Source organism: Psittacula echo, assembly GCF_963264785.1.
Source record: "Psittacula echo genome assembly, chromosome: 2".
Taxonomy (NCBI): domain Eukaryota; kingdom Metazoa; phylum Chordata; class Aves; order Psittaciformes; family Psittacidae; genus Psittacula; species Psittacula echo.
This window is the reverse complement of record NC_137737.1, coordinates 15072480-15084568: the sequence shown is the minus strand read 5'-3', so window position 1 is coordinate 15084568 and position 12089 is coordinate 15072480. Positions and strand designations below refer to the sequence as shown.

The 12089-nt window shown below is 36.2% G+C and overlaps 1 protein-coding gene across 1 annotated transcript in view; it reads left to right on the top strand.

Annotated features, from left to right (window-relative positions):
• The window catches only part of BBS9 (Bardet-Biedl syndrome 9), a gene marked incomplete at its 3' end in the record, with an annotated part of 276367 nt that overhangs the window by 24409 nt on the left and 239869 nt on the right, over positions 1–12089 (top strand). Inside the window, exons 6-9 of the mRNA XM_080611280.1 lie at positions 2831–3005; positions 5020–5104; positions 6788–6971; positions 7902–8031. Coding sequence (XP_080467406.1) covers positions 2831–3005; positions 5020–5104; positions 6788–6971; positions 7902–8031 — 574 coding nt within the window. The remainder of the gene's footprint in view (positions 1–2830; positions 3006–5019; positions 5105–6787; positions 6972–7901; positions 8032–12089) is intronic.

Genomic DNA, 12089 nt, shown 5'->3' with positions numbered 1-12089 from the left:
AATGCACATCGGTGAGGTTCCCCTGTACTCTCTCTTCTCTAGGCTGAGCACCCCCAGCTCTCTAGGTTCTCATCTGAAAGATGTACCAGAGTCTTAATAATGTTTGTGGCCTTTGGACATGCTGTGGTATGTCCCCAGATGTGTTTTTGCACTGGGAGCCCAGAACTGGACCCAGAACTACTTTGGATGTGGCCTCACCAATGCTGAGTTGAGGGGAAGGATTGCTTCCTTCAGCTTCCCGTTGATACTCTTCCTAATGTAGCCTGGGATACTTTTGGCTGCCGTTGCTGCAAGGGCACATTGCTGGCTCATGGTACAGGCCCCAGGTCTTTCTCTTCAGAACCTTTTTCCAACTGTTTTGTCCCCAGTGTGTACTGATGACTGGGGGTATTCCTTCCAGGGGCAGGACTTTGCCTTTCCCTTTGAACTTACGACATTGCTGTCTGCCTACACATCCAGTCTGTTGAGATCCCTCTGAATGGCAACGCACCTCTGAGCCTGGTAGTTTAACCAATCTTCAGTCTTCCTCGTTGTCCACTTACGTGTTAAGTTTTTCCTACTGAGTTGGCAAGCCTGTTGGCAAAGATAGTTCTGCTGGATTTAGTCAGAGGATCCCATCTCTTTCAAACAGCTGTCAGTCCTCAAAGAAGTTTCTCAGCAGGCTGAAGGGAGGAAAACCATCTGGACCCATATATCCTTAAACATCATGCCCAGAGCAACGTCATGCTTCTAAGCTTGAATGGAGTTGTTTATGTGGGGTGATGACTCACTTGTCTGAAACTTCAAAAAACCTATAAATTCAGGATGAGTCCTGCTATCAGCTTAAGAGCCATCAGAAAAGTACCAGATCTGGCTTGGGAATGGGGAGGAACTGGAGGCCCAGGGAAGGAGGTGAGTGAGCAGGGATCACTTGCCTCCTTAGCATTAGATTGATTTTGGTCATTTATCTACTCACAGCCTTAGTGTGCTTCAAGTGATAAAGTGAACTTAACTAGTGTAGTTGCTACAATTCTTTTATGTATATATTTTTAATTTACACTAACATATGTATTTTTAATTTACACTAATAGTAGTTGATAGTGTCATCTGTTAGTGATGAAAAGGAGGGCATTCAGAATTGCAGTAATTAATAACTTTGTATATGCATATATGATATGCATATATCTTCACATGCATCTTTATTTTTTTTAATTGAAACATGAAAGGTATGTGTAGATCAGTATTATTTCTGAATCATCTGCTAGCAAAGTCATTGCAGTGCTCTTGGCTGGTACTTCAGAGACTCAGTATAAGCAGCAAACCAAATATGCTGACTATGATCAGCAGTCACTGTAACCTCTTGAATAATGCGTATTTTAGGTGTAGAATTTATCTGCATGAATAAATCGGAAAATTCTGGAAGCTGTTCTATGAAGAATGTTTAACAGGGTAAATGATTCTCAGAGACTTAATAAAGCTGCTTTATACAAATAATTTCAGAGGAAATGCATGAGTTATGCACGTTTAAGAGTTGTGTGTATATCTGCATGTCTGATGTGTTTGAGTACTGTGTGTTTCTAATTTTATAACCAATAAATTCTAAGACTGAACAGAAGCCCTAGATGATACTTTACAGTTTTAAAAGTCTGTGTAGAAAATCCTAGGGAAGTCCTAGTTCTAAACCGATTTCTCTGTTTAGAAAATGATTTTGGGTATCCAAAAGCCCATATATATTCTCTCAAATATAGCAATATATCTCTCAACCCATAATAATTCTCTCAAAAATGATTGCATTTAGTCAAAGAAAACATTTCCTCGTTGATTTTTGCCGTAAACAGACTTAAAGAGTCTGCATTTTCTAGAAGGAGGTATGACCTTAATCTGCACATAGAAGAGGAAACATTTAAAATGTTTCAAGTTTCTAGTGTAGTGGTACGAACTTCATCATGTTGTAGATCAAACTTTTGAGACTGAAATCATCAAATTGAAGCTGCTAGTGACAAGTGGTCACTAGTATAATGAGCTGCTATAAGCATGATATATTTACATTTTCTCACTTGCAGTAGTAGAAAAAACCCAAAGACATATTGGTTTGTCTTTAGTATCAGGCAAAATCTCAGCCTGATTAGTTTTGAACAGTAATGATTTCCACACTGAATTGGTGCTGCATAGCTTGTTCCTATATTAATACAGATTCTGACTTTTTTTTCAGCTTAGGAAGATGAATTTTCATTGCCCTCCATATAGAATAACTCCTTGGTTTTGTTGATGACACAGACTGCATTGGTTTGGTTTTGTTTGGTTTTTGTTTTTTCTTTCCCAAAAGACAGAAATGTGAATGCAAAATGTGGAAAACATTACCATTGTATTATTTTCACAACAATATATATTTGTAGGACTTTGTATTAAATTTGCTTAAGTTGACTTGAAAGAGTAGAATAGGGTATTTTTAAACCATGGTTGTTATGACTGCTTGTAAGGTATGGAGGCATTTAAGAACCCACGTAATTTGGGGTTTTGGCAGTAGTAAACATTTCTTTAAACTGAGATTGTAATAGTAATAGCTTTAGGAATTTTGGTTTTAAATAAAATATTTGACTCTCTTTTTTGTTCTTAATATATTCTGAATGTTATTCTCCCCCAATCTAGTTTATTTTAGTAAGCAAGCCTTTATTGAGGTTGGCATATTTAGCATTTTTTCCTCAAAGTAAATACGTAAATTACAATTAATCTTATTTTTGTTAGGATTACTTCTGAGTACAATTTTAATTTACTAAGAATTTTAGGATTTAAACTATATAAATGAAAATCCTGTGTTTCCTTTGTATTTTATTTCTTTTGCTTTTCTTAGGTCGAGATTTGATATGTATACAGTCCATGGATGGGATGCTTATGTTGTTTGAACAGGAAAGCTATGCTTTTGGCCGTTTTCTACCTGGTTTTCTGCTGCCTGGTCCCTTGACATACAGCTCTCGGACTGATTCTTTCATTACAGTGTCTTCTTGTCGACAGGTTGAGAGTTACAAGTATGTGTTCATGTTCGGTGATTATAGCATGTTTTGGTGCTATCATTTAGTATGTAAACCAAAAGTAATCATGTCTAATACTTATTGCCTGTATTAATGTAGTATCCCAAATCAGATGATGAGTAATTGCAGGAAAGAAGAAAATGTTTTATGTTGTTTACTGATTACTGTCTCTGCGCAGTCATAGAAGAAAGCATATCCTGTGTCCTAAGGACTCTATGGTCCTATTTTATTTGCATTAGTGTGTTAAGTTTACTAGGTCATCAAGTTGTTCTGCAAGTGCCAGGATTTTCCCTGCTTCAGTTCAGTCTAATCTGTGCTTTCAGTGTTGTCTGCACTGTACTGCTTGAGGAAGATATTCCTTCTTGTTGTTGCAATGGGATTTTTATTTTGATGCAAATAGGTGTTAGCTTGATAAATCTGTTCAGTTTTTGGAAGAGATTTGAGACAGGGCTTTGTTAAAACTTCTGCTGGCAGAAAGTCTGAAGAACAAGCACTTCCACAGATTATTTCAGGTGTAAAAAGGCAGATCTAGGGAACTGGCCCACTGTTGAACAGATTGGGCAACTTCAAAGGTGTGAAGAGACCAAGGAACTTGATGCTTGCTTTGCTTTATTCTTTCTCCATTAAAACATTAAACATCAATACGTATTGCTGAATGATGGGAGTTTGGTTTGAAAACTATTAGTCTCTGATTAGTTAATAAAATGACAATGTGCCCGCTAAGACTGTCAATAAAATATGGTGAAAAGAAAAAGATGTATTTGGTCAGAATCTGCAGCTTATCCTACACATGTTAAACTGAAAGAGGGAAGTGAATTTGTTCATATAGAGAACAATTAAAGACATAATAATTGTACTAAAAGCAGCTTATTTAGTATTTTTAACTAAGTCATAACATTCACCTTAAGCAGTTGAAGTTTCTTACTCCAAGTACATAGTTTACTTCTGTAGGTAAATATTTTTAAAAGCTAAAATCCTTCAGTAGTGAGCACTACAATACATGCACCTGAAATGTGAGGGCTTCTGCTATCATAATTTTAAAGCTTTAAGTTTGACAATATGGAAAAATACATAACTTATTTGTGAAACTTGAATTAGAGCATTCAGAATTGTGTTGGTTTGAGCTTAGGAGCTGATGGCACTCCATGACTTCCAGAATCGAATGCTGTCTTTTGGATAATTTTTTTTCTTGGTTACTTCACTTCTGTAGGAAACTTCAGTATTTCACTGATTACTTAGTGATATGTGAGCAATGGAGTAGTTCAGTATGTTAGGACAGCAGCATAAATTCAGGAAAGGAATAAGTTACTGAAGTGTCAATGAGGACATTTTGAACGTTGAGGGTTGCATATGAGGATGAATGTGCAAAGCTTTTCTGGCAGTTGACATCTTTTGTTCTAATGTCTTCAGTGCCAGTTTTCTTAAGTGGTTGGTTGGCAGTTTAAAAAGAATAAATCCCAACCCAGACTTGCAAACCTCTCATCTTTAGCTAGATGTGCAACCTTCTGGTGCCAATTTACTGTTATATCTTGGATTGGAACCACTTAGTTAATGGATGTGTTTCAGAGTAACTGTTATATATAGCAGATTGTATTTCTGGGTAGTTTAGGAAGTTTTATAAAGCTTAAGAGAAAACAAAGTCAATTTTGTATTAGAATAGTGATTTCACAATTTGAAAATAAGTTGGTTTCTTGCTGTCTTTGTGGCTTAGATTTCTATCCTGTAATATATTTAGCTGTTGAAATAATTTAACACCAGATAAAGTCTGAATAGAAATGTTTGTTTTAATTTCTGCCTTTACATTTAGCTGTTAGCCTACGGTGATATTTATCTCATCGTCTGTGCTGTTGATAGATGTGTTGCAGTAGGTTTTCTGACAATCCTTTCAGACCGTGCTTTGCTGTACATCTATACTCATAATATGATAATTATATTTTTTCTTAATATAAGGATATTAACTACAAAGATACATTTTATTTTTACTTTTTTAAACATCCTTTCTTCTAAACAGATACCAAGTGCTGGCATTTGCTACAGATGCTGATGAAAGACAAGAAACAGACCAGGCAAAACTTGGTTCTGGAAAAAGACTTGTGGTAAAACCTGTTTATTTTACTTAACCTGTATGGTACGCTGCCTACATGGTAAAGAAACCAATGTTAAGTAACAAATGGAAACATTGTCTGCTGACAAAGGACCTGATCCAATTGCCGTTAAAGGAAATGGAAAGACTCCAGTAGATTTCTATTAAGATTTGTTTCAGTTGTTTAAGGTTGGGCCTTAAAACTCACTGATGTTCTAAGGAGAAAAAAAAAAACCCATGAGAGAACTGTGTACTGGAAATGACTATTTCTAAAGCAGTCTGTGTAATACAGAACTTAAACTGAAGTAAAATAGGTAATTGGGAAAATAGCTCATGGTTTTAATTTAAGTTTATTTGTGACTTTGTACTGGACTTGGAAAATGAACCTCATTCTACTAGGGAAACTCAGCAGTGAAAACCAGTTCCATAAATAGTATCCTGGACTCTTTTGGTCAAAAAACCTGTGGATTCAATAGTCTTCAGGAGGTCCCTGTGTCTAAGTTGTTTAATATTAGAGCTGTCTCCTATTAAGAGGAAGAAATTGGCCTTCTTTGAGGTCCTGGGATAGAATTGCTTGTCTACATAATGTACTATGTATACTCAGCATATTTCAGGTCTGACAGTAAAATATTGGGAGAGCATCTTCCTTCTAGTGGCTAATCATAGAACCTTCTTGAAACTGTCAGTCAGAATCCTAAATCTTGCATTAGGAGAAGACATATTTTTTAAATAAGAAATTTGGATACACTGCAAATATTATTTTTTAATCTAAAATGAGAAGCATACATGGAGACAAATGTAACAAGCCTGGCTTTTTTTACCTTTGTCTTTTAAGGTGGCACTTCCAGCTTCATGTATCAGATAGGCAACTGTGTTTACAAGCACATTCTATGTTCTTTAAGCAAAGTGATTGATGCTGTTCTCAAAGGAAGTGCTGACAGTTCAACTTGGATACTTTTTTTACTTCAGGAATTCAGAATTTGTGTTTAAGCAGCTTGGCAGAAGTCAAAAGCCATTTTTGCATGTGTGAATTAGTTGAAATTTCTCGAAGAAGCTGAAACAGCAAACCAATGAAACGTACCAATAAGCAGTGGTATTTAGAGATGTAAGGATATAGACAAGGCAGAATTTTTAAGTAGTTGCTTATTATATCCATGTATGTAGTAGGAAAAATGCACTAATACACACAAATGTTCATCAGACTGAAAGGTGTACATTATTGACTATAAGCATGAATGTTGGCTTAGACAGCTGAAACTTTGTCTATTTTTCCATTTACATGTATTAGTATAATAAGTTGCCACCTTTTGTCTCTAATCTTGCCCTTTATCTAAAGATATGTACAGATTTAAATGATTTTAATATTCTGCTCTTGGATTTAATAGTTAAAGCATGAAGCATTTTAATTTTGAATGGGATGTGTGTATTAAAATTTGAATATACTTAAGTGCTTAGCCATCAATTCATGACTGTTTTAAAAAGTGGATGTTTTTGCTGCTTTAATCACAATAAGGAAAATTACCAACTGCCTTCAAAATAATAGGATAACCCTCCCTCAGAAAAAGACCTTGATTTTACTTTTCTGTCTATGTTAATGATATTCACGTAACTTGATGAGATCTGAGCCTTCTCTAAGCTTTGTCTTTAATAAGCAGCTGTTGACTGATCTCTGGAGCATGTTTCTTTTCTTTTGAAGGTGGATTGGGTTTTAAACCTCGGCGAGCAAGCACTGGATATATGCGTTGTCTCCTTTAATCAGACAGTTTCTTCCGTTTTTGTGCTTGGTGAGAGAAACTTCTTTTGCCTTAAGGATAATGGGCAAATTCGATTCATGAAAAAGCTTGATTACAGCCCGAGTTGCTTCATTCCTTATTGTTCAGGTTTGTAAAAGGAAAAGTCAACTTAACTTTAGCTTGGTTACTTCTACAGCCAAGTTGTTTGTTTTCTTTATTTCCCCCCTCTGAATAAATAGGTTTTTCTCAAGAAGCTGTTGATCTTTAGGAAATCTGTGGAATCAGATCTCTCTTTTTAGATGAAGCAGGTTGATTGTCAAATATTACTTAGTGTGATGTCTCATAATTTTTAGCATCTGAATAGATATTTTCTCATCACCGAACAGAGGTGCTTGTCTACTGTTTGAGTAAGTTTGCCCAGGCTGCCAAAGCAACAGACATTTAAGTATGAGAGATTTTGGAAGAGTAAACTAATGTTTGAAACCTTCTGTCATTTATGGACAGTGAAAAAAAATCAAGTTTATTGGTAGGAGATGAAACTGCATGGTGTGGAAGCACCTTGGTTGGATGCTACTATAGAACTACAGATTCTTCATACCTATTCTGTTTCCACTACTATTAGATAAATTTTTGACACTGTCTTTAGAGTTAAAATATCGTCTTATTTTCACGATTTATGCTGTCTGATTTAAATTATACTATAAATAAACTCTACAAATGCGTACACTTTTGATCAGTATTCATGAGTCATTTAAAGAAGAGTTTAAATAGCTAATCTATTTAACCAATGTGTATTTTGTCACATCTGTCCTGGCATGCCAGCATGGCAATTAGGAATCTTCGTTCATCATGATGTGGCTGGGTAGAGCCAGTTGTTGGATATGTTGTATAGTGCGCAGTTGATATTGGTGTCCATAATTAATCACCTATGTCCTTGGTTATTGTCAATGTAACTTCCTTAACTTTGGTACTTTATAAGAATTAATGTCTTTAAAAGAAAAAAGAGTATAATGATACAAGAAAAGTACTGGCTTTTGAAAATCTGTCATCCTAAACCTGATTTTGTATCTCTAACAGTGAAAGAAGGAACAATAAACACTCTAATTGGAAACCATAGTAAAATGTTGAATGTTTATCAAGATGTCACACTGAAATGGGCCGCTCAACTTCCCCACATTCCTGTATCAGTGAAAGTAGCAAATTTACAGTAAGTAACTTACCAAGTTTACTTTTTTCAGACCAATTTCCAGTTGTGAAATTTGCTCTAGATGTGAACAATCAGTTCTGAGGCAAGCAACAAGGTGACTTGTGAAAGGAAAATTCAAAGTGCTTTTTCTTTGTTTTGAAAAGTATTTATTTCATTATTTGGCATACTGTTAATTCTAGAAGAATACTGCAATTGCTATATTGTGCTCTAGATTTTCTGTTTTTCTTGAGTGAAGGTAGAACCTGGGATCTTATAGCTCCGGTGGAGCAGTTTCTTCTCTAAGAGAATGAAAAGAGAAGCTTTGCAATCTGGTAAGATCCTTCTCTGAGACAGGAAAATAGGGAATCTCACTGAAAATCTGTTCTCCATTAAGCTTTTAAGAGCATATGAATTCCAGAGATGATTTGTTGAACAGAATATTAAACTCCAATGTTAATCTGTGGAAATTAAGGAATTTAATTGAAATTGCTAAGGATTGAACTGTAGCAGATCAAAACTTCTTATAAAACATGCATAAGACAGGTCAGGTGTAAATCTGTTTGGGTGGGGGATCAAGTGTAGAGAAATTCTGATATATTGATAACTTACACTGAGCCTGTCACTGAAATAAGCAAACTACAGAAAAGTTCAGTTTATGGCTGGACTCTGCCACCAGAGCTGTGATAGGTGCTGACTGCCCAGTGCCTGTGACCATACAGGATGCAGTAGTATCCTTGGCAGGTGGGTTATTTCTAATCCCCAGGAGGCTTTTTGCTGCTGTGCCACCATACGATGGATTGTAGAATACTTGATCATGAGTCTTGCATTTTATCTCATAACAAATGAAAATGCATCAGACTAACTGGCTTAACTGACTTGCACAGAGCAATCTGGGGGATGTTTGTGTTTTGTTTGGTACTAATGGTTACCTAATGATTTTTTAACACTTTGTAATTTAAATTTTTGTTTAGACTCTCTGGAGAGAGTTGTGCTGGCTTTCATTCAATGCATCTTACAAGTAAAATAGAATGAAGAGTCTCAGTGGGCCAGTTAGTATAAACCAACAGTTAATTATGCAGGATATGACAGTACAGCTTTTGAAGTTGGGAAAAAATATTTGTCTCAGAAAAGAACTTTGAGAAGGGCACAGATTTTTACAACAGCAGATTGTGCTAATGTTTGTGTACACACTTACTTGTTTGGAAAGTGGTATTATGGAGCCATCTGTTTAATAATGCCTCTAAGAAGTTGATGCAGATTCTGCCTTTTCCATGTGAACTTTAACACTTGTTACTTTGATCATAGTGAGAATTCTGGGAGCCTACTGATTTGTCCCAGATCATTTTGCTAGTGACATTTCAAATTCCCACAGACCTATTAATGCTAGGGTTTGGTTTGGGGTTTTGTTCTGTAGAGGGTAGAGAGACAGCAGTCTAGTTATACATACCTCTTTACACAGGTACTGGTAAATGAAGGAATGCTTGTGTGTCTAGACCAAATGGCCTGAAAGGCAGCGAGAAGTCTAGGGCAGATGTGTTTCAGAGCTATGATTCTGTCTTTCTGTTTAAAAACATGCGGTGTGCTTGTACTTCTGACATTAAAAATAAGGATGAGCTGAACATCAAAAACTGTAGCAAAGCTTACGGAGGTAGTAATTTGTCTTAAAACATGGCTGTTTTAAAAAATAATTTGGAAGGGAGTTCTTTGAGTCAATGTGATAATGGTTTTCTAATACTCCACTTGAGAGGCCTCAGCCTCAGTAAAGGCCTCTGGGCACTACTGTAACATAAATAATATGAAGTACTTTAATAAGCATAGAGTTGTTAATCCTACGCTGGTGAGAGATTGAAATGCCTTAAATATGTATGTCAATTAATTACTTTCACATCCTTTCCGCTTTTATTGCACTAATACTGAGGAGGTAAATGGAGTGTTCTGAAAGCAGTTGTCTCTGCAGATCATAGATACTCATCTATATTTTCTTGTTGGCATGTCTACTACTAGTGTATGGCTCTGGCTTGATGGACAAGAAAAGCATCATTAGAAGCTGTTTTATGTAAATCCCTTGGGCAGGGGTAGTGATTACTTCATAAAGGCAGTCATGTACTTTTATCCTATAATCTTGATAGTCTACTTCAAAGATCAACTTACTCTTTATGAATTGATTCATCTTCTTACAATAATGTAATATACGGTACTTCCAGTATATAAATAATAACAACACACTACAACATTTATAATGGAATTCCAGCATAAACTGCTTGATTTCTGTCACGTTTTCAGAAATATGCAAGGAAAAGTAGAATCAAAGATAGGTGGTTACTTGTAACATGTTTAGTGAGGTGTCTCTGCACTGTGTTTTTAAGGTATTGAACTGCTTCTGTTAAACCAGAATGTTCTCTGTCAGGAAATGGAATATTTCATATAAAAGTTTGTGATCAGAAACTTGAACTACAGGCAGAAATTTGGGAGTTTGTTCTGGGTTTATGAGTTTATTCTTATTCTGGGTTTTACCGGAAGATCTCTAGAATTATGGTCACTGAACTGAAAGTTCAGTTCTGTTCATTGTTATGAAAGGTTGTTCACAATTTTGTTAGAAGTTTATGTCCTGGTTCTGTTAATGTATGGTAGTTACTAACTGTTCATGACATGGTTTTAATGTCAAGAGGACTCCTCCATGCTTAACACTTCAGAGATACAACCACTTACATTGACAGTTTTGGTTAATCTGCTTAGGACTTCATCTCAGCAAAAACTCATCTTCCCATTGGTAAGCCTGCTTGAACAGTTACATTTCTGCATGCCCTGTGTTGTCATCCTTAAAGTTATGGCTGTGCAAAAGCATTCTCACTGCAGCTGAATCTCTGGAAGATAATGGTGTAGGTGTTCTGCCCCGAAACTAACAAAAAAAAAACAACCTTCTAGGGTGGTTTGAAGAGAAACTTTCCACATGCTGCAGTTATGAAAGCTTGAAATCTGGGAAGCTACACAAAGGAATTACAAAAATTCCCACTTCCCTCAAATTTTCAGTGTGGAAGTGGTAATTGAGAGCAGCAATGTTTGCTTGGTATCCGCCATAATTATATAAATCTCTTCTTAGCACTGACCTCAAAGTCGATTCCTTTATTTAGTGTGAGGTGTCCCTGCCCATGGTAGGGGAGTTGGAACTACATGATTTTAAGGTCCTTTCCAACCCTAACTATTCTATGGTTCTATGATTTCTTGACATTTAGTTTCTGTATTTCTGTTTCATCAGAGACCTCTTTTCCAAGACCTTCCTTGTACCTCCACATCTTTGCAAAGGAAATGTCATGAGTGGTATCTTGTACATTTATAGATTATCAAGTCTATGAATTAGTCACTTTTTGATGCTTCATGAGATGCATTAGGTTTTTTTTTTCTGTCTCCCACCCCATAATTCAGGTAGTTATGAGGGGAGCAAGCCCACATAGAATTGCGGCTCCTACGATAGAGTTCCTGTTAGCAAAAGCACCTCATATGAAAGTAATTTTTTCTCCCGTTGGCAGGAATTTGAGCCTGTAAAGGCAAGTGACTTAATACTCCCCCACCAAAAAGATGGGTCATGTTTGTCTGAATCATCTGAAATAACTTATGCAGAAAGTAGCAGAAAGTCACTTTTTAAGGGCCTATAACAAAACTTACTTGTTTTTTTCTGTGCCTGAATTATCCTGTCTTCATATGCTTGACCATAAAAGGTCCTTGGAGCAGATTAAAATACTTAGACAACTACTTTTCTGTTTATTTGACACTAACACACTTGGCAAAGCTGTTCCTATGAGTACCATGTTTTAATGGCTGGCTGGGTATTACTGTGACCTGGCTGGCCTGAAACTAGAACATTATGTTAAGGTGCATTCAGTCTGAAGCAAAATAGCTCATGTTGCTAGCCTCAGGGATGTTTCCATCACAAACAGCTGAAATGCCACTGTGGGTTGAGTTAAAACTACATAGACAGAGCATTATAGCTTGGATGTAGTCTCAGGAAGGGGATTTCTCTTTTGATCACTTCCAAGTTACAAACCTGTTTTTGCAATAGAAAAGCATGAAGCCTTTAAATT